General features: G+C 37.1%; 4 protein-coding genes across 7 annotated transcripts; 2 read left to right on the forward strand and 2 right to left on the reverse strand.

The window, feature by feature from the left end:
- Positions 1-3: 3 nt before the first annotated feature.
- On the reverse strand, positions 4-11039 carry LOC128263320 (uncharacterized). 4 transcript variants are annotated; one of them, XM_052998321.1, is made up of 8 exons: positions 10911-11039; positions 6966-7528; positions 3852-4212; positions 2683-3086; positions 2487-2608; positions 1867-1982; positions 1683-1800; positions 4-1414 (listed from the first exon to the last, which is right to left on the reverse strand). In XM_052998321.1, the coding sequence occupies exons 2-8, from the start codon at positions 7279-7281 to the stop codon at positions 944-946; spliced, it is 1908 nt and encodes a 635-aa protein (XP_052854281.1). In that variant the 5' UTR covers positions 7282-7528; positions 10911-11039; the 3' UTR covers positions 4-943. The 4 variants fall into 4 exon arrangements, with proteins under 4 accessions (XP_052854281.1, XP_052854282.1, XP_052854283.1 ...); XM_052998322.1 differs by having other exon boundaries at positions 10892-10978; XM_052998323.1 differs by lacking the exon at positions 10911-11039 and adding an exon at positions 9149-9170.
- Positions 4726-6420, forward strand: LOC128263321 (uncharacterized). Its single transcript, XM_052998324.1, has 3 exons — positions 4726-5372; positions 5499-6105; positions 6221-6420. Exons 1-3 carry the CDS (start codon positions 4927-4929, stop codon positions 6416-6418), a joined length of 1251 nt encoding a protein of 416 aa, XP_052854284.1. The 5' UTR covers positions 4726-4926; the 3' UTR covers positions 6419-6420.
- A 5080-nt stretch (positions 11040-16119) lies between the features above and the next one.
- LOC128262572 (uncharacterized) lies at positions 16120-16692 on the reverse strand. Its single transcript, XM_052996909.1, has one exon. The coding sequence runs from the start codon at positions 16653-16655 to the stop codon at positions 16317-16319; it is 339 nt and encodes a 112-aa protein (XP_052852869.1). The 5' UTR covers positions 16656-16692; the 3' UTR covers positions 16120-16316.
- A 787-nt stretch (positions 16693-17479) lies between these two features.
- Positions 17480-18044, forward strand: LOC128262573 (uncharacterized). Its single transcript, XM_052996910.1, has 2 exons — positions 17480-17676; positions 17740-18044. Exons 1-2 carry the CDS (start codon positions 17672-17674, stop codon positions 17984-17986), a joined length of 252 nt encoding a protein of 83 aa, XP_052852870.1. The 5' UTR covers positions 17480-17671; the 3' UTR covers positions 17987-18044.
- Positions 18045-23172: the final 5128 nt, after the last annotated feature.

Below are 23172 nucleotides of genomic sequence, written 5' to 3' on the forward strand. Positions count from 1 at the left end.
GTGTGTTTTGTTGTCTTTCTGGTAGATTTTTGTTTTTATTTTAACAAACTATTATAAAATTGGATGCTTCGTTCTCATTGCTTTTTGTTGTTGTTCATATACACAGATACATTAAATATCAATACCGTTAAATTAAAAAATACAATATTTGTTCGTAATATACTCGTATTTATAGATATATCTTGCCTCGCTCCCGTCCGCTGCCAATGCCCTCCAGGGAATTCCTTCCGAGTGAATTTCGAACCCTCGAATCCGACTATTTCGCCGATATGTTTGCGCTATGCTCCCTCACATGGATAGACTCAAAAAGCATAAACACTGATGAGCGCTAATTGAAATTGCATAGTATACGTATATGTGTTTATAGTTTTTTTTCTTGAAATTTCGCTTCTAATTCGAATATTACTCTCCTTTCTCTTTGAATATTTGTAGTAATTGGTTTGGCTGCAATTTCTCGCTATCTCTACAAGCTTTTGTCTAAATCGCTGATAAGTTCTTTAGGATTAGGTTTTATATATTAATTGCTGTCGCTGGCGCTGCTGCTGCTGCTGCTCTTGATGTTGTTGATTTTGTAGTATACTTCGTTTCACCGCCTCGTTCAATGCTAAACTTAAAATATACACGAAGAACTAAGAACTAAACTAGAGAAATGCTTTAAAAAATTAGCCCAGAACTATACAAAAACGCTTTAAGCGTCTCGCCACTTTTTCTCATTCTCATTCTTGCCACAAACTCAGATTGATTTAAAAAAAATTATACACGTATCGTTAGTTAACTGCTAAAATAAAATAAGCGACAAAAAATAAACATTTCAAACGGTTTGGTTAAAAGAAATTGAATCGAACTCCATGAAAATTCCCAAAACAATGGCCAAAAAGTGTCGCTTATGTTACTTTCGCATCTATATCCTCGATATACCTTCCGACATCAGATCGCCCGCTCTCTACTTGGGCAGCTCGTAGATCTGGACGGGCAGCGCCTTGGGCGTGATAATCTCATCCTCGAAGTCCTCGTCATCGCCGTGGATGGCGTAGTCGCCGCCGTTGTGCTCCCCCTCGAACTCGTTGGGCACGATCTCCACGTCGCTGGGCCGCGAGGTGCTCCGGGATCCTCCGCCGGAATCGCTGCCGTGCCGATTGGATCTCGTCTTGGTCGACTTGGTCACAAAGTCGCGCAGCATGTGCGCGTACAGGATGTCGTCCAGGTAGTACATGGTGCCCAGGTTGTACACAAACACCTCGCTCTCCGTAATCTGGGCATTGTTCACGCTGGTGTAGTTGCTGCCCGGGTTGCGGGTGATCTTTATATGCCCACCGCCGATCGTCTCGAACACTTCATTGTCGCGCAAATCGCGGTTGTAAAGTCGGCCTTTGACGAAGTGGTTCAGCAGCATTTTCACACCGCGTTGTGAAGCCTAAAATGCAGGAGTTTTAAATAGTACATATCAAAGGTTATCAAAACAGGGACCAAATTCATTGTAGGTGACATAATAAAAATCAAAATTATGTGATTATCTATTGAAATTGAAAATAAAATGATTAATTTTTGAGGAATTTTCATTTTGCTCAATACAATATGTGAGCGATTAAATATCGCACAATATATAATCATTAAATTGTGTTTATTTTGTTTTCAATCAAATAAACATATATTATTTAAGGGGCCTGTATTAAAATACTAACCATAACTTCATCAGATAGTTTGTCAAATCCCAATTTCTCAAAGGCCCGATCTTCTGGCACAAAGAACGTGTAATTGGCTCCGGAAATGTGGGGAGCAATCTCAGCACTGTTTAGGTATCTTTTGGGGGATAACAACCATATTGTTTATAACCGAGTTTCTAGTCTTACATTCCAAAATTCTTACCTGGTAATCTGGGTAAATCGGGGATCTCTCTCCAAAGCCAAAAACGAGTGGGAAAGGAACTGTGCTCCAAACCAGGGGAAGGCTAGCAATGGAGGTGTCTCCTTATCCTTGTGCATCTATGGGACATATTAATTTTTAAATTTAAACTTAATTGTGACATAAGAAATATATACTCTGAAATTAAAATCAACAAATTAAGAAATGGTAGACTACATATCCGTAAAATACCTTTTCATTGTCATTGTCACTTTAAAATTTTAAAATTCCATTTAAATAGCTATAATTCATACCATATTTAATAAAAAGTACAATATTCTTAGAGAATTTGGACTATTTAAGGTATACGAATATTAGCCCCATTAAAAAGAAAGAAAAATAAAATTAAGATATTTTGTCTAACATATCCTTTGATTTAATTTAAAACTGTATTTAATAAGGTGTTATTTTTAGCACATTTTTTAAAAAAGGTTAAAAAGTCTTACAGAATGTTGACTCAATTTTCCCAGTGTAGTGTATTTAATTAGGTCTAATTTATAAAACATTTTTTAATAACATGTTTTAAAATTTTACAGTATGGTTTCTCAATTTTTCCCAGTGCAGATTAGGCATAATCGGCTTACCTGATGCAATTTGGAGACCACAGCCTCGGTGACGAAGAGCACCTCGGAGATGATGAAGACCTGATTGCCATTGGAGAGGTTGTAGTCGGACATAATGCTCACATTATTCACCGTGGGGGTGGCTATTGAACGGGAGGGAACAAGGCGCCGTTGTCATAAACTGAATTCGGGAGTGTAATTTATGGGAGGCACTTACGTTGGCCGTGGAAGACGACATCCTCGCCACCCATGGTGGGCACGACGACCTCGTCCATGTTCCGGACGTCGGCCAGCCGCAGGGGTCGCTGCATGGGCAGGAAGTGGTTCCTCAGCACCGACTCGGTAAATTCTGGCACGGAGAACGGATAGAATCCCCAGTCGATGGGATGCCAGCGCTGGAAGGCGTTGTCCGAGGGAATCAGCACCGTGTACGCGTTGTCGTCCATAATGCGGGTCAGGTTGCTCTTGGAGAGGAAGTGCTGGAAGACCTTGGTGCCCGTCTTCATGTTGGCCAAAAAGGACATCAGCGGGCTGGCCTTCGACTCCTTGATGACGGGCTCCACCTTAGCATGTGCATTCGTAATGTTCGGCTGTTCCAGCGGTTGGGGGTCGTTGTAGCGGCTGTAGAGTACACGGCCAAAACGAATTTAGTTTTAATTTTTATCCTATCGCAACGCATAAATATATCTAAATTGTATTTTTTTTTTTAAGTCTTGTGCCCAAATTTAAAATGATGGTGATGGTTATCCTAAAACCATATTTCTAAAAGACAAGAAGTGGGGCAAATGCCTCCAAAGATATTTATAGCATATTATATCATAAAAAACCTTATTATCGATTTATTTGATTTTTGTCGGTAATGAATATGCAGTATATGATTATGGGGACGTGGTGGGACTAGGCCTACAGATTGAGATGGAGATGGCTCGGTCAAAAGTGCGGAAGGGGAAAGTTAGAAAGTGTGTGTGTCTGCGAAAAGTTGGACCAGCAAAAACTTTGTTTGCCCACTGATAAATTTCGCATGAGTGCACTTTTGACCGCAAACAAACTAGGACTAGGAACTAAGCAGAACTGCTCAACAGTGGGCTCATGAAACGGAAAAAGGAAATTATTTAATAGGTGATTGGTCTCTTTGTGTCAAGCAGTACTTAAAAAAACATTTGTGACTTAACTAATTGATTTTTAGTATTGAGTTTTGAAATGGTCACAAACATTTAATTAAAAAAAACATTTTTTTTTTGTTTAATTGTAAAGGTTAAATAAGAAGCGATTTATATTCACAATTTTATATATCACTTTTCTTTATCTAATTATATAATATATATTAACATTTATGACCGACTTTTGACCCACTGTATGGGAATGGGTGGGAGTGCCCCTACTCACTTGTTCGTTTCCTGGATATTGCGCTTGGAGTAGGGCGACTTCCTATCGCCCAAATAACCATCAATTGCAATGGCCATCAGGTTCTCATTGATACGCAGTTTGTGGAGTATTTGCTGGCCATTGAGTAGCCAAACATTGTTGTGGGATTTTTCCAATTTACGGAAAACGATTTTGTGTCCGTTCCCATTGCCGAAGGACTCCTCCTCCTCCTTGCTGTTGCTGTTCCCATTGCCGTTCGCCACGGCGCTGTAGCTGTCGAAGATTTTCCCGGGCACCACATGCTCCAACATGAACTCCTTTAGCCGCGGTTTCTCAATGCTCCGCACATCGATTTTGGGCACAATCAATGTGTACGGCAGGTCTGTGGTGGCGATGGCCGAAATGTCCGGATGGTCCACCGGAATTGGGCGAACATGCAAAGTAGACGGTGAGACAGTTACCAAGGGAATGGCTCACTTAAAAATGTAAACTGTTTTCGTTTCATTTACGGCTAAGTGCTGCGCTCAGCGCACCTGAATCCCCAAACCTGTCTGCATGCTAATCAAGTAATTAACTTTGGGCCCTCACGCGGGATACATAATTTTTTTTGTTTGGGTGTGTAGTCTGCGGAATTTTGTAGCTTTAATTAGCTTAAATTATTATGCCATACGCGTCTCGGATTGTTATGTTGGGAGGTGTGTCTGGAGCTATTTTCAATGATTCTTAATTACTTTATGGCTTTTCCTTTTGTTTAGCAGTAAGTATATGTAAGCATCCACTTAGAGTTTAATATTCGATGTTTACTTATTTCACAATAAATACATAATGTGACACAACAGTATTTTTTTTCATCTATTTTTTATATTTTCACCATAATGGTAAAAGTAAAGTTTACTTTTTTTTAGATAAATAATAAATCGCTCTTTTAATAGGATTTATTAAATACAAATATTTTTTTTCGTTGGTTAAATAATAATTTTCAATGGCTAAAAACCAATCATAATTGTTTAATAAACTTTCTAGAAACAAGTATTACAAGCTTCGGCTTGTTATTTGGTCCATCCATGGTAATAAGTAAATTGAGTATTTTCGGTTTATGATCAACATTTGGACAGCTGAACGAAGTCATTTGTCAACGTCACACATTTCCATTTTCCCATTTTCGGAGTTTTCTAGCTGTCTCGAGCTGTTTCGGGGAGTCAGTTACGCCATGTCCTGTCTAACGAGCATTTTGCAGCTGCTGCAATTTCTGACAACGCTTTCGGGTTGCAACATTTACAGATATGTCGAAGGCAAGCGGATATTCAGACTGAGCCCGAAGATTAATTCTCTGGTGGGGGCGATGCACAGATTCTGGCTGAGACCCTGGCTGGTAGTGACATTTCTGATGCACTTAATCTTCTGGATGGTGGAGTTCCTCAACGGAATGGCAGACCCCAATCCCGGAAGCGAAAGGCCCCTACATCTTATCTACACAATGGGACTGACCATCGCCTCCACCCAGAATTTTTGCATCAGCATTGGAATCGCCTATCACTACAGGTAATGTGCTCAAAAATATACAATTCTTTAAGAGTAATTCCCATGGTTATTGCTTATCCTAAGGCTTAATATTATTATATATATTTATTTATTTTAATTTGTATTAATACATTTGTTATTCATCAGGTATCATCGTAATCTGATGCGACAGGTGCTTAACGGGTTTGCGAGTATCTATTTTAGCTACGAGAAAATCTGTGGACGGGCTCCGAAAATAAACTGGTGGTTTTTCGGTATTCAAACTTACAGAGTGCTTATCGCTTCCTTTGTGCATCAAAAAACAGCGATTCTAACTTTCGGAACAGGATCCCAGATGAACATAGTTCTGCGTGTATTTGGATTGCTATTCGTTTGTGTTCAACCCTTTTTATTGGCCATGGTTGTCCATTTGGGCATCTTGATTCTTTATGCCTGCTACGACATCCAGATAAACCCAATGCAAAGTCGAAAGTCATTAAAACTCCATGTTTTCCACCGAAAACTGATCAGACTTAGGCACAAATTCGATTGTCTGGCACGACCCTTTGTGTGGACGGTTTTGCTGGAGAATTTCCTACTCTTTATAGGAAACTTTCATTTGGTCCTGTACGATCAGCATTCAGTTAAACATCTTGGCCAGAGTCTTTTGGGCACCTTCATTTTTCCGATTGTCCTTCTACATGTGAATGTGGCCATTAAGTCCGCCGAGAAAACGTTTGGCCAATTTAAGGCCAACTTTAGGCCACAGAGACAAGTAAGCAATTCCCTTTTTTTATGTCTTTTAAGTCTACTTCTAAAATCAGCTGATATTTAATTTTTTTAAAGCAAAGTTAAACTTCATTACAAGTTAATTTGAGATATTTTTTCAGACCCAAATGCTTTGGCTTTACAAGCAAATAATGGCAACTACAGCTGATAGAAACAATGTCTTTCGCCTGGATCGGGGACTAATTTTGGAAATGCTTCGACTAGGATGGGTATTTGCCATGTTTGCGAATAGCTTGTTGCTCAACAGCACGGCCAGGCTGAGGCATTTAGAGGCTGTTAAGTATAAGAAATTTCTTTAGTCTGAGATCCTGTGCTCATAGGCGATAAAAACCTTTGTATTTTATTAGACTTTAAAATTTTAATAAATTAGATAAAAACGTTTTAATCTATCAGACATTTTATTCAGTGCTGATATTGAGGAACTCTTAATGACATTTTTTTATATTAAATATTTTAAACACCTAGTCGAAATAAAATAACTAGTTTAATTCAGTTATACCTAGAAAAAGTTGTTTGTTTTAAAAGTTTGATTCCTATTTCTTAAGTAGTACACATTGAAATAAGTTTATTCGAGGGCATGTTTAACTACCAAATTTTTTTTTTAAATATATATTTAAATAGCATTAATTGTGAAAAAGTTATAAACTTATAAAACTTGTGTGAAACTATTATTTTATAAATTTTTTGTTAAGTAACTATAATTTAATTCCCGTAAGCAAAGACACCGTGTTTTAAGTTTTTTATGTAATATTGGTCATTGGAAATTCTCTCAATAATTTACTCCCGCCAAACTTTTCCCTTTGTTAAGTGCATTTCGAGCCCATTCAGTTTTTGCCTTTTACTCACCGGATTTTGGCTTGTAGCCGTACAACTCGAGGACGGGAAAGCCATCGTCGATGAACCGGTAGACCTGCTGCCACTTTTCGTCTTCCTGGTTGACGCGTTGCAGGATGGCCAAGTCGGGCAGCACTTTGCCCTCAATCAGCTTGGCATTCTTCAGGCTGGCATCGATTCCGGTTGTCGTTGTCGTTGTGGATGTTGTTGCGGCAGTTGCTGCAGTTGCTGCTGCATCTGCGACAGCAGCAACATCGGCAATCTGCAAAAGCGACAGCGACAGCAACACGAGCGTTGCCATCGGCACTTGCAACATTTTGCGCGACATTCAAGATGCGTTTTCGGTTTTATTATGTTGTGTATTTCTCTGCTGTTGTTCGTTAGCAAACTGTGAAATTATTTTTAATTGCTAGCACTTTTGGAGAGTTTTTGTTTGTTATTTTCTTTGAGTTGTTTTCACTTGTTCGTCAGTTTTTTTTTTTTTTTGATAGTTTTACGGTACCACGAGTTTATTCATTTTTTGTTGTTTGCAAACTTGTTTTCGGTCGAGAGAAGCTTTACATAATTGTCAAGTGCTGGAAGAAGGAGGGGTGATTTTGTATTAGTTTGCAAACTTTTAACTTATTGAAATTCCAGGCGTTGCCTACGCGACTTAATGCGGGTATTCAAGTGTTTTGTATGCAAATCGTATCGCGTTTTCGCCTCTCTATAAATACGAATTTCTGTGCGGTTATATATGAAATAAGAATAGTTCGCCTGAGTTCATCACGCTGCGATTTGCATTCGGTGATTGCGATTGCAGTCTGGGGAAAACCCGAAAAGGGCGGCACTTTTACGTTGAGACGCCTGCCAGCCTGGCAGACTGGGTATCGGGAATTGTTAAATTTGCACACTTCTTTCTAGTCGTGGGCCCATCACGACTCGCGTTTTATTCTCATTTTGCATATGAATCGTGGCTGTATAATAAACCATAATGTGCGACAATTTGTTTATTTGCTGACCTCTGCGCTCGAATCTGATCGCATACAAGGCTGTTCGCTCAGCGGCTTGTGTACACAGATACAGATTCAGATACAGATACAAATACAGCTATCTGGCAGATAGTATATGAAGAAAGTAAATTAATTTCAATTAAAGTTGACAAAACTAGACGGCAAACTACGGCGTAAATAAACCCAGAGAAAAAGAACTGCGACAAACACCAATCAAAGCGAGTAAAAGAAAAGCTCCTAAATAAACTAAGTTTTCCACAGTATCCCGAAGTTTTGGGTAATCTAAAACACTTTTAATTGTGTGTTGTTTTTCGAAAAAACAATTTTCCCCTTAAGCCTAGCACCTTTGGCGCGCATTTGCGAACTGAACAGCACCGATTCCCGATTCAAACTATTCTGTGAGCCCCTGGGGTGGTCAAATCGCCCGACTGGAAGACCAGAGCAAAAACCTGAGACAACAGACAAGTCAGTCGGGCGACAAGCGGAGAAAAACGGGCTCAATGACTGCCCGGTGGGAAATGCCGCAGTTTTAGGCCCCAGTGCAAACTTGTTTGTTTGACAGCTTCGAATCGGAAAAAAAATTAGGGGTCCAAAAACAATTGGTTTTTGAGAATTGTTTAACGTGGCTTCTTTTTATGCAAGAGTGATTCTAGTCCCCTAAAAATAAATTTCTCAAATTACGTTTTTTTTTTGGTCCTAAAATACAACGCAAATTTTGTAATATCGTAAAAGTTTTCCCATGCCGACTTCTTATTACTTCTTTTTTAAATTCCTTGTGCATTTGCCACCGGGCATTTATCACTTATCACAAACGCTCATTATTCATGATTATGCTTTGGCTTTTGTGCAAAATTGTGCAACTACCGCCGCAGTCCCGGCTCACATGGACTACTGGCTGTCTGGTCTGTCAGAGGTTCCCCATTATTGCAGAGCTCCCCTCTATATCGCCCAGTCCCAGTCGCAGTCTCAGAACCCAATCCCGTTCCCGTTTCCATTTCCCTTTCCACAGAGAACAAAAAAACTATATTTGTAACACACTGAAAACAGATTACCTATCCCATGATTTTTTTAGAATTTAATCCATTAACATATAGGGATATATCACATTTTAATGTAGTAACAAATATATGTTATGTTATGCTTTTAAAATAATTGTCAAAATGCCTAATATTTTAAGGAGAACTAAAAAATTAGCAGAATTACCTTTTTTAAAATGTTTCCTGAAGATCTAAACTAATCTTATTTTAATATTCTTAAACGGTCTTATCGTTTTGGACATTTAATCACATGATAGATCAGTGCCTTATCTGTAACTATATTTTTTTCTGTGTAGTCCCAAGTCTGGAGACTGGCAGCAATTGCTGTGATTGTGCTGACGAGGTTCTGTGGCCGAGCTTTAGCATCAACCGACTGACTGCTGCACTATATAAATGTTGTCTTGCCTTGTTACAACTTTGTATTTTTGGGTTCTTTTCGAACAGCTTTTGTGTGTGCGAGTGCTTGTGTGGTTTTTAATGAGAGTCTCGTGCAGGTCTTTTCCATTGTTGGAAACCGACTCTGCCGGTCGACAATATTGTAATTGATATTATTGTGAACCGGAGGGTTTATTTATAATTTAAGTCCGCTTTTAATAAGCAACATTAAAGCTGCGGCTGCTGCATTTCGTATGCAAAGGGAACACTCCTTTTTTATCTTGATTATCTTGATTTCTTTTCATTGGAAGATATGTGTAACTCGGAAATACGGTTTTAATGAAAACGTAAGCATTAAAACTTGCTTGGTATTTACATCTTAAATAAGTAATAAAGTTTAATTAAAGCTTTTAGAACTTTTGTATGATACAAAAAGGTATAAACAGTTTAAAACATTTTTGAGTAATTGACAAATGATATTTCAAATGACAAATCTATAAACAAATGTACATTTCTGGGTGATTACTGAAAATTTCTTAAATTGCTTTTCTGAGATTACTCATGCTTTAGTTTTTTAATCTACTTGCATCACTCGCAATCTGTTTGAGGAACTGCATCGACAATTAAATTAAATGTCGAACATTTCCCAGTGCTCAACTGCCAGACTGAACTTTCAATCAAGTTAGGGGAACTGTTTAAAAAATTACCCACTTAAAGGTGAACTTAAACGACTTGTAATTGGCATCTTTGGGATAGTTTCCGGATACTCTCTTTACCATAAACACGAGCTTTCCTTGACTTCCTTTTTAATTACTTTTCCACGTAAAGCTCGCCAACTCTGCTCGTCCCTTTTTGCACCTAACATTCTCGTTTGATTAAAAAATTCTTGGGAAACAATTTTCATAGTTTTAACCGGAGAAAAGCCGGCAAATCGGGCCAGGCACGCACACACTTGTTATTGGGGAAACGGAAATGGAAATGGCAAGGAAAAGGGAGTGGGTCTGGGAAAAACTCCAGCGGAATCGCATTGCCGAATTTGTGTATACGAAAACAGGAAGGTTGTAAATTTTAGTTTGTGGTAGTGATAGTGACAGTGATAGTAATAGTACTACGACGACTACTACACAATACTACAGTGACCAAGAGTAACAAAAACAGCAGCAGCAGCACCAGCAGCAGGAACAGCAGCAACAATAAACAGTTCCGCAGAGTCCAGAGTGCAAACCAATTGAAATTAATTTGCATAATATAAATCTGGACATTCAGCAATAGAATGGAACCGAATCCACTTTCCCCCCACTTTCCCCTCGATGCACAAGCCGCTAATTCTGGGATTATTCACAGTTTATTGCACTTAGTTTTCTTGCACAAATGTTCTTTCTCCCCGTCAGTTTTTCCTCGTTTGGCCTTATATTTCCACACTCAATGGTTTATTTTCTCTGTTTTTCGTTTCACATTTTCATTTAGCATTTGCTTGTAATTGGATTGGATCGGGTTTTAGTGGCTTGTTTAATTTTTCATTGCAATTTTTTACTGGTTTCACTGGACTTTACTTTCCGCTCTACGCAACTCGCGCGATGCTCATTTGGCAAATGTTGCGTCTGTTATGCCGGAAAATTGACGACAAATTGAGAGCTTTCGCTTTAGTTGCGTCGCTTTTTGGGCTCCTTGGTTATCAGCCAGGGTTGTCATGTTTTTAACCGATTTTTAAATTGAGTTTTTATTTTAAAAAAGGGGAAAATGGAACTTAATTAAAAGGCTCAAAGCACTAATTTAAAATCAAATATCTTTTTATAACTATTTTTATACAACTGTTTATTTAGACAACTAGCTTTGATTTAACAACGCTAGCCAAGACCAATTGTTATGAATAACTAACATAAGCTTGAAGAATTTAAGTTTGAAAGTAAAGCTTATTCTTGCAGCTAAGACACGAACCCAGAAAGAAGTTTTCAGATATCACGTATACGAACTGTTAACACGTTTTCTTGACTGTTACGAATATGTTAATAATAAACAGTTTTTTATGTTGGAAGCTAATAACAATTTTTTTTTGATATAGGGTGCAATATGTATCTAAATAATAATATTTCAATGTAAGAAGCATTTAATTTTAGCACCTAAATTTGTTGTTTCATATTCAACATTTAATTTATCTAAACATTAAAAAAAAAGTTATTATTCAGCAATCTGCATCATATACAGTTCTAAAAATTCTATTTATAAATTTATTACAATAGTTCCAATCCATAAAGAGTTTTATATCATTATAGCCTGTTGTGACATCCCTGATTAAATATTTTTAGGTAACGACAGCAGCATTTGGAAATAAATTAACATTTTGTGCCATTATTATGACAAAATCTATATCCCATGTTTTTCTTAAACAAATTGTTCAGTTAATTTTTTCCACTACTTATCCTTAATAACATATTAATCGAGCATACGCCATGCACACTGAACACACACAGGCAGTTCAACAAGACATTAACACATTGAACAGCACTTGGCTGGCAATTATTAACACATTAACAGGTCGCTACTTGGCTGATTTATTTGCACAATTCATAATTATAATATGCATCACCGGTAGGCGACACGTGACAATAACAACAATACATAAAATTTGCGCCAGCAATACGTTTGTATTCCGTAAACATTAAAACCATGAATACGCAATGCGAAAAAAAATCGTTATCGGCGCCTATACAACAACAGTATTAAATGTCAAATTAATTTTCATGCCATTAAATGCAGCAAGTGCTACCGAAAGCAAATATAAACAAAACAAATATAGAACAATCAAAAGCAAGGACGTCCAATCAATGCGACCGATTCAAGGTTCCCCAAACAAACGAGAACGAACTCGAAAAATAAAGAAAAACAAGTGCAGAAATGAAAGCAAAATACGGACCGAAAAAACGTGCATAAATATGCCGCAGAGCTTAGGCAGCCACTGGCTTAAAGTCTTAGGACTCGTCTGAAGAGTGCCCACATGGGCAACGAATAAATATGGCTGTACCATTTATCCAGACCAGAGTTTCCACTTCGGCTTCTTCCCTTTATTTGGCAACATGTATTTACATAGATTTACATTGAAAACACTTTAAATGCCTGGCAATCAACGCCCGGCTGCGTAGAGATCCTGGGGCCCAGGATCTGGGCCCCAATTGTCCCGGCCGAAACATGGTTAAATGACATGAAAGACCGATGCCCCTTGGCCAAAAACAAAAGTGCAACGAGGTCGACCGAACGCCACATACACACACACTCATACACACTGTGAAGCAAACTTTGTGGTTAAAACTAAAGTGGCCTTTTTAGCATTCAACAAATACAAAAAATAAAAAATAAAAGTGGCCAAGAAGAGGGCTTCGAAAAGTGTCCAAAAAGTTGAATGGAGAAAGAATTTTGTGCCCGCTCATCTGCATTCGGCCGCAGCTCTCGTTTTGGCCTCTTTGTTAATATTTCAGCACAATTTCTGCATTGCATGGCAATGGCTTTGTCCACCAGAAGCAGAATCCGGAGGACTTAGGTCTCCGTGTCGCTCTGCGGTAATTTATGCATGCTGTTTGCCTCCCCCTGACTGTTGGCATTTGTTGGTTATAAAATAAATAAAATATGTCACAAAATGCTTTGACATGCTCGTTACTCTCCCAAATATATATCCACACACAATATATACAAATTTACTTGATTTAAGAGCCGCTGCAGGGAGGTGCAAAATACCACACACTTAGATAAATATTTTCCTACTTTTCAAATTTTAAACAATTTTTCAGATCCGCTTACGATTAGACTACATAAAAGTTGGATTTATAATGACTTCACAAGCGAAAGTACCATCTCCGGATACGATTTAGTGAGCCCTTTCAATTTGGTTTATTTCAAAGTCCTTCAAAACTTGTTAATTCGTATACCTTATTATTATCTTTTACAAATAATTTATGAATTAAAGTTAAGCTCCAAATATAAATTTATAACGTTTTAATTTTGTAATTGTTAAACCCAATTTAGGGTAAAACTATGCCTTTTTTGTAGCAGTGCATTTGTGTTCCTTAGTGAAAACTACTCAACGCTTTGGTGTCATCCTTTTTGGTATTAACTGAAATTATCACCAGTAGGCCATGTTCCAAGGCCGTTCGACGAGGGCTCGCAGTTGGCTTTATTTTTGGGGTGGGCACTCACTCTGTGAGGGTCTTATCACTGAATTGGCAGTTAGACTTAATTGAATATTCAAATGGATGCTGAAAGAGCACATTGGACCCCATCGCTTTAATTTAAAGCCTAAAACTTTGCATTGGTTTTATTGAAACTAAACTTTTAAGCCCGTTAAAAACTACAAGAAAAAAACATTTTTTTAATTGATACTGGTGAAATTTTAATTAATGCGGTCACACTTTGTAGACTTGTCGTAATTAAATTATAAGTTGTGCATACGAAAAAAAAAAACCGCTTAAGTATGGCAAATTTACATAAATAATTAACATAATATAACCATGTATTGTGGGCTCTGTGCAATGAAAGTGTTCGGCTGAAAAAGTGCATTTTAAACGCGAAAACTCTGATTAATTTTAAACGAAAATTCCAAATTATGTGTTAAATTTATGCACTTTAAATTTAAGTTGTGTTCAGCTCTTTTGTTTCCACTTTTGTTTGATTTATGAATAAAATGTTTAGATGGCACAGTCATGCATGGACATTTTCTTTATTTGCGTTGTCCTGATTTCCCATTTTCCATGCTGCCAGTTCGTCCTTGCTGAGTGGCTCTAATGAAAAGCGTTCAAGTGAGATTTACTTAAACAAATTCTAAGACACATTTCCCCAGCCACTGGCCAAAATGGCAGAGGAGTCAGATGTCTTGGCTGCTCCCCAGTGGAGCTTGGGATTCTGTTGCAGCCAAACATTTTACTTGCATTTTCACAGTTGTCCTTCACTTGTTTGCAATTGAGTTTCTCATTTGTGTCCTTTTTTTCCGGCTTTTGGCTTGTCCAAACTCTGAATAATGGAGGTGGTGCTCGCTTGTGGAAAATGCTGTGATTTAAATATTTAATAAGTGAAAAAATAAAATGGTAGACAGCTTTTGTTTAAATGCCTTTTATGTGCAATATTGAGCCGGCAGCCAATCGAGTAATAAATCAATGCAAAATAATGCATGTGCGTATCGAATATTTTGGCTTTGCTGTTGCGTAAGGTTTGGACTCAAAGTCCTGAACTGGGAGCAATATAAAAACAGCAATTCGTTATATTCCTCTAAAAAGTTGTTTAATCGCAACTTTGACGCTCTTTTTTTTTTCCTTCATGTTGCTATTACTTTGTCAGCGTTATGAGAAATTAATTTAAATTTTAGAATGGAATTGACTAAATGACACCCCTGAATAGTTTACTTTATTTTATTATAACAAATTATTGAAATAAAAGTCTTATATAAATATTTTAGTGCCATATTCATTTAATTATTTGGTCAAGTATTTTTGATCATGACTGTGTGAATAATATATTTGGGTCAATTTGGTCATCTAAAAAGTTTATAGATAATTACTAATTTATAAAGGTATTTCATTATTACAAGACATTAGTTTTCAATAATTTAATGTATTTTTTTGTTTTCATTTGTAATTTCTAATACCAAAATATTTATTTCTTTGAAGCCAATCAGGGACTAAACAATTTTTTGCGAGGGTATCTCTCGTCCAGACCGTGTTTTTGCATTGAGGCGGAACAAAGTGTTGGTTGCCAGGCCTCGCCTTGGTGTCCGGTGGTCGGCGACCGGAAATGGCATTAATGCCTAGCTCCAGCGCCCTTTGCGCCATTATAATTAAATGCGCTGGCGACGTTCTTGACTCCGCCTGCGTCTGGCTTACAAAATAGTGCACCCTGCAAATAATTAGCATGGCTCGAAATCCTGTGAGTAATTAAGGTAAGTCAGCTGTTGCCCCCGTCTCGAGCGGTAAAAAAAATGGAACGAACAAAAAGTGTCGTCCATTGTCAACGGAAATTAAAGTTTAATGGGACGTTGCGTTTCCTTTTTTTTTTTTTTTAGCATTTTCAAGTGCTAAATGAGCTTGTCCGGCTGTTTTTGCTCGGACCAAATGTTCGTAGCATTTTAAGCTATTAAACTAGAATTTTTCCAACTTGATGACACACAAGCTGTAGTGAAAAAACCATTGTAAAAACATTGAAAATTTGGAAATTTTCGGGCAAAAATGGAGTCGGAGTTTTAGCACCAGTGGCATGTGGAAAGCAATTACAGAAGTGATTTAGAAATCTGTACATGTAAAAATGTTTAGAGAAGTTGCTGGCTTAAAGTGAAAGTTAAAACATCTTTGTGTGGCAAACACAAAGCAGATGATACCAAAATGTAAACAGTTTGCTTTATTTGTTGCTTTTGCAAATTTATATTATTTCACAGCTATTAATTAAATTGCAATTACCATATTGGTTTAAATAATCAATTAATAATGCCTTTATTGTATTTCCTTTGCCTAGTTAATATTGAAATAATTTGTTTGTCGCTTTAATAGAATGTCCTTTTCACATTCCCGCACAATATAAGTATTTATTTTGCAAACAATTCATTGTTGTTCCATTAACTTTTGTTTGCTTATCTCCCTGGCCACTTCAATGGCACAAAGCCCTTTATCTGGTTAACTGTTTTTGCTCTCTATATTACGTTCGCTTATGGGTTGTAAATAATTAGTTGAGTGTTATTATCACGGAATGTTAAAACCGCTGTCTAGTCAGCAATGAAAAACACACGCATTTAAAGCTTTATTTCTTTATTTTGAACTTATTTTAAAGCATAGGTTTTTGGTTCTTAGCACGTAATCAGTAAAGTCGTTTCCTTTTTAGTTAAGTTTTCAATTTGTTTGCACAACACAGTTCGATTGCCACCGTCAAATAAATACCACGGCATTTTTAAGTGATAACGCCGAAGGTTAGTCACGGAATTTCGTATTTCATCGCACTTTTATGGACTGCACCTCCAGCCAAATCATCACAGCGGCTATGGCCACATAAATGGCTACAATCATGAAAATCTGCAGAGGACTGGCGGTGAAAACCTGGACCACCAGCATTACGGTGCCCAGGATGAAGACTCCGGATAGGAACATTATCATCAGAATGGTGGACCAGTTGCGAAACCAGGCGTTTTTTCCATCCGGCGGGGGTACGTATATCGGTTTGAGGGGGCTGTACTCTTTTCGGTATTGCGTTTCGTAGCCACTGGTGAAGTCGACCTCATCCTGGAACGTTCCTGGGCCCGAGGTGCCCGCCATTGGCTTTTCCGTGTCCATCTCGATACGCGTTCTCCGCTCGACTAAAGAGCGATTCACTGGTCTCCGGGTAATTTCACCGATTTCTTCTTTCCCTTTTCCTCTTGATTACCAATCAGTTGGGGGCTGCGTTATTATCGCCACGGCAAAAAGGTGTTAATTGAGGCAACAACAAGGCAAACAGAGAACCGTCAAGAGCCAACAATCTTTTCGTGTCGTTTGTGACTCAGATAAGATATCTATATAAGTCTGAGGAAACCCGTCCAAAAAGAGAGAGTGACAAGAAAATCACTTCGAAGTACGACATTGCGAAGAGAGATCCACTCCAAAGATATTAATTGCTTATCAGTTTTTAAAAGACATATTTCATAAAATATTTTAGTTCTGATAAGAAATCATTAGAGGAAGGGTGATGTTTAAGGGCTGGGACTAAAGTGTCACTCTGTATAAGGCTGGAAGTCTTTTTAAAAAGTTTCTTTAGTGTTTGTGTCTTTTTATGTTCTCTTTGGACTCTCTTAAAATTTTGTCTCTTTAACGTTAGTTTAACGCTCTGACAATTTTGGTTTATTATTTCCGAATACCCTTGTGCACGGTTATTTGCTTTCAATGAAATACTTCTTATGAGCTCAATAATGTAAGCAAATAATTATAGAAAATATTATTATCACTCAAGTTGGTGCCTATAAAACATTGAGGGTAAATTCTTATTATGCATATTGAATTTACACGAATAAACCCTTTAAATAGTTTTAAAAATTTTTGTAGTATTAAAATTTATGTAATTTATCAGGTTAGTTTGCTTTAAAATATTTAAATATACTTACTGGTTGAAAAAAAATGTTTTCTACAAACAATATAAAAACACATTATTTAATGTGCAATTTGCTTAGAAGTGGTTGCTCAATCGGCCCTGTCTTCGATTTCTTGGAATTATTTTGCTTGTGTTAGAGTCTCGAGAGAAACGTGCTCTTTCTTAATTATCAGTTTACCAAGAGCCTTGGAGCTGAGAAGATCAAAGTGTATTCAGAAAGAAAAAAATGAGGTAGTTAAAATCTTAAAAAAAATTGTAAAGAACTTAATTGTGTTAATTTTTGTATATTTCAAGTGATGACAAAGATGTTTTGTTGGAGGAAGCCTGTTACAGGATCACTGTTACCGACCAAGAAAATGATGATGAACAACCCCAAGCAATTCATAACGACTCCAATCTAGAAATAATTACTGAAGATGAATCACATCCATATAAATTTCTGCAAAATTGCAGTTCTGCTGCATTGTGGATTTGCGTTCTTTATAACTTTTCCATGATTTCGTTAATAGTGTTAGTATGCATTTACAAACGCTGGAATTAAAAATGTTAACAAGAAAAATGATTTTTTAAAAGGGTAACAAATAAAAAATATACTTATACTTAAGTTAATTTTATTGCAGATTATATGTAGCTGAACTGGCCTAACTTTGCTAACATCAAAAGAAATAAGGAGCCGCTTACTGTCCGAAATATACTTAAACTTTGCTCCATTTTGTTGCCGCCAAACAATTCAAGTTGTTGACAAAGTCATCAGCATGCAGCAGGCAGCGGCTTTGAAAGAAATTGCAGCACCAGCAAAAAAAAACTTCAACGAAGTTGCATCTGTTGCATTTTTTAGTTTCTTGCTTGCTCGCGGAAAAAATTTTTATTTGTTGCACCATCAACTCTGGACTTTTCGTGTTGACAATAGGCAATGATTTGGTGTCAATCAGAATGGCTTACTGTTTATTTTATTATCGTTAAAATTTAAAAAAAAAAAGCTTGATCAGACATATTGCAATAAAAGCAAAGAGAAAAATAAAGAAGTTTTGAAAATTTCAATGACCAAAATGAAAAATGAAAGAGGAGACTTTTTAACACGTTGAAATAATAAAATACCTATACCTAAAGATAAGAACATTGTAACATTTTTCTTAGAATAAATTAAGCAACTTCTAAACCTATTTAATGAAAAGATTTAAATACAAAATATAGCTGTTTCTTCTGTGAACTTTTAAATCTGATTGAAGAAAGCTGTCGTATAAATTTAAGACTCGCACGATTGTGGCCCAGTTCTGTGCACCTTGGCCAAGACTCATTATTCAAACCTAAGACGGAGATTAAAGTGAACGCGATAGAAGGAAGCGCTGGCAAAGTGAGAAATGCAAAGAAAGAATCAAAATTCATGAGGCGATGCGCGCGAATTATAGCGACTTACTTGATGGTTTAAAGGCGCTCTTACCACGGCTATTCAGTCCCCCGGTTTATGCCCGCCAACATGCGTTTGTTGTTGCAAACTTTTTCCATCAAAAGTTTCGGTTTTCGATACGCCTGCTGGCGGCAGCTCCCTATTCCGATCCCGCTCTGGCTCCCTTTCCCGCTCCAGCTTCAGCTGGGGAAAAGTGCCACTTCCGCCTTGCGTCAGTGCACACGGCTGCCGAGCACAAAAGTGTGACTGAAGTGGCTGCCACCCGCTTTTCCCACCTCCACCGCTTTTCCACCTACTCTACCACCCACTTTGGCGGCCGCTGCCGAGGCTCAGGTGTTAATTTTCTGGGGGCTGGCACTAAATTTTAGAACTGCAACTTGCCCAAAATTAATGAGACTGACGTTGGTGCGAATTACGCGGGCGGTGGAATTTTTATTTTGGCTTGTCGAACAAACTGCAGAGCAGGCGAACTTTAAAGTGGTCAAAAGACTGGCCTGCAGATCATGAATAATCATCTCTGACTGGTAGCCGACTCAAGTAATAAGCCATCAAACTATGGGCCTTTGCAGCTAGTTTAACACTAGCTCAAAAAAAGCTAAGCTTCTTTGGTGTTCTTTAAAAAAAAGTGGTTACCAACTCATTGTATATAATACATAAATAAATATTTACTTTATTTATGCATTTTTAAATGAATTTGTATAAAATCTTGAAGTTTTGCATTATCCTTCTACTAGTGCTTAAAATGGGCTTTAAAATGTTAATCAAATTCTTATTGCCAGCATATTGATAATAAAAAGTAATTGGGTGTAACAAGTTGTGTTCATGCCTGTTTGATCATTAAATTGAAGAATTTAAAAATATTGAGGCAACTATCAATTAAGTTAAATATATCATTTTGAGAAATTTTCTATTATAACTGACTGACTGGCTCTCATGTTTGACTGGGTGTAAGATTTACTCAACCCCAAGCTAATTAAGTTAGTGTTTCAAATTCATTTGCCGTTGCCGTCTGTATGCCATCGGTCTTTGGGGTTGGAGTGTGTCGACAGGGAATGTTGGCCAACAACTCCGAGGACGAGGGCGTCTGTGAATACGAGTATTTGATGACAAACGGCAGACGCCAATGTACTGTTGAGCTCAGTGCATGACACTAAATCAATTGGGCCAAGTGTCTGTTGTGACATATTCAACTAATGATGACGGATCAAGATGCGGGCTTCTAAGTCACTCACACATGGCCGGCTACTAACTGGGAGGGCGAACGACGAAGGACAAAGGACCGGAGTCCTGGTCTTGTCCTTGTGCGACACCGTAACTAATTTCCCTGCCGGTCACTTGTTGTCTCCTCGCCAAGGACGTTAAGTTCAGCTGGCAGGACAACTTGTCATGGACACCAGGACATCTCTGCTCAGTTAACATGCCATGCCGGTGTCCCCATTATTTATTAATTGCATTTAATGCTGTTGCAATTTGAGCACAATTCTGCATGCGTTTGCCCGGGGTCAGGAGTTTGACTGTTACTTAATTTACGCTATTGCTTCTGGTTTTTTAGATCACAAATTGGGCTCAATTGAATTTGTCCGGATCGTTTTATCTCATAAATTAGGGAAAATAATTTCCACATAATTTTTAATAAGCCACATAAATAATTCGGTGGTCAAAGTGTCGTTTGCATGGTTTTTCCAATGATTTTAATAATAAAATTGCAAAATGTAAAACATGCGTAGATATATGCAAATAAATCAACTACTATACAAAATTATAAGTATAAATTAGTAAAACGATTTTTTAGTCGAATTTGTGCATTTAGCTTGTTGATTGTTTTTACCAGCAGCCGCAGGGTAACAATATAATTTATTCTAATGCGTTTTTACATTTATCAAATCACTCTCATTAAAAAATAGTCTGTGTACTTTGACAAGAGCTTAATAAATAAATGTGACATTAAATAAAATGTCAATAAATTTTTTTAAATTGACTATCATATAATAACTGTAACATTAAATTGAAATATGAATACATTTATCAAATAACACTCATTAAATTAATTGTTTATATTGGCAGGAGTTTGATAAACAAATGTGGTTTCAAGGAAAAGTAAAATTTATTTTGATTTCTGTAGGCACATAAATAATATACACATATCAGGGACTCTGAAATTGATTATTTTTGTGGTAAATAGTTTCAAATAGTCTACTGATTGCATAGAATTTATTTCTGGTCTAATTGCAGTCGTACTACGTTCTTATATAATTGCAAATTACATTTTCTCTTCGCTGCATCCACAATCCACTTACTCTCTAATGCTCATTATATGCAATTAACTTTCCACACATTATTGGTTTGTTTTTTCGTAAAAAAAGCACAATGGAAAAACTTAAAAACATCGACCATGAAGCTGGAAATGAATTTAAAGCTATTTTGACAGTTAATGTTTTCTCTTTGGATTGTTAGTTTATTAAATTAAGCAGGCATTAAGCGTGCCTGTGACGGGTATTTGGGTCATCGGTGCGAAAAGCAGTGAAAGGGTTGGAATTTAATTAAATGCGCGCATAAATTATACAACATAATGGCAAATGCACTCACACACTTGCATATGCAATCGCTGCCTTGGGCGACATACGCGTACGCACTCTGGCACTCGCATAATTATTTCCAAATATTAAATTCAGCCCCGAAAGTATGCAGCCAGGAGGGCCAGTCGTCGCTGTTGTTTCCATTCGTCCCTTCCTACGACATTATTAATGCAATTTTCTCTGGGGGATGGACCGCTCCTCAACCCCATCACAATTATAATCCAACGTAACATTATTGCGCCAGAGAAAAGCGGTTTTATTCCTGTTAACGACTTTGGTCTGGTGAGAAGAATTAACTGGCCAAGGGAGAACATGTGTTTTCGAAACTCAGCCAATATATAAAGCAAGTTATACGCTTTTAATGAGCAAATCTATTTAACAAACTTTAACATTACACAACATTTTAAAACTATTTTTTCAATTAACATTTTTTTATTATGGTTCAAAGTATTTTTTAAAGTTCTTCCATAATATGCCATATTGGAGTTGAAAAATATAACTATTAAAGTGCCAAAAATAAAATAGATAAATAAAATTTTTAAATTTTTCTAGCAATTTGGCATAATTTTTCAGATTTTAGATCCTTAAATGATTTATCCAATTAAATTTTTGTAAAAAAAAAACATTTTTGAATTCAATGAAACAAATATATTAATTTCTTCAAATTATCCAAACTCAAAGAAATGCATATCTGATTGCCAACAGCCGAGGCAACCGCGTCGTTTGTTTGGCTGTCTGTGTGGCAAGTGGGCGACTGGATGACTAGGTATTGGTAATGGGCGTGTAACGGTTTCAGTTTACATGCGTGTTTTTCACACACATGTCTATAATTCGCACAAGAGCAACAATATTGCCATTCTGTTGTTGCCGCTGCCACTTTCCGTTTCTCATTTGTTGCAAAACAGTTTGCACTTTGTTGTCATTAAGGACAATCGCTGTTGTTGCCGCTCATCTGGGGGTTATAATGGCACTGTTTATGTTGTTCCTGGCCTGGCATTAATATCACAGGAATTTCAATATTTAGTCAACCACTTCATAATGTGCGGCCTGCTAATGATTATTAATTATTGTTGAATGTTTGCCATCAATTCGGCACAGCTTATTCCCGGTGCGGTTTTGTTATAAGTTGGTAAGCCACACACTAGGTGGTAATTACGGGGATACAAAGCTGTAAGGCAGGTCAGGTTAGGTAACTCACAAAAATGTGCTTTAAGCTAAGCTTTGCTGTTATTCAACACCTGCCGGAATTACCAAAGTTGCCCTTTACAATGGGTTAATTCAGTATCGCACGTTTTCAGCACATTATGCACTCCATTACCAGATTATCGATAAGATGTGGTGCGTTTATTTGTTACGTGGCCCAATCCCATTGCTCACTAATTACGAGCATGGTCAACAATTAAAAGTCATTTATTATCTTGGTTGCGTCCTTGGCAATAACAATGAGTTATGACCACTAATTAAATCAGCAAATTACAAGCACGCACATTACATGAATTGTAAATTGCAAATAATTCTCACGATGGGGTAAATATCTGATTCATCAGGTGAATCCTTAAAATGTGAATAAATAAAATAATCAAATAAATTTGTGAGAACTGTTGAATCTCATTTTAGTTGGTTTATGTAAACTGTTTTATTTTCATTGTCAATTTTGTTTGACAAGAAATGGTATATCCCTTTCATATGTGATCCGTATGTACCATACTTAATGAAATTATATTCATGGACCAAAACAAGGGA

The sequence above is a fragment of the Drosophila gunungcola genome, unplaced genomic scaffold (genome assembly GCF_025200985.1).
Source record: "Drosophila gunungcola strain Sukarami unplaced genomic scaffold, Dgunungcola_SK_2 000001F, whole genome shotgun sequence".
Lineage (NCBI taxonomy): Eukaryota > Metazoa > Arthropoda > Insecta > Diptera > Drosophilidae > Drosophila > Drosophila gunungcola.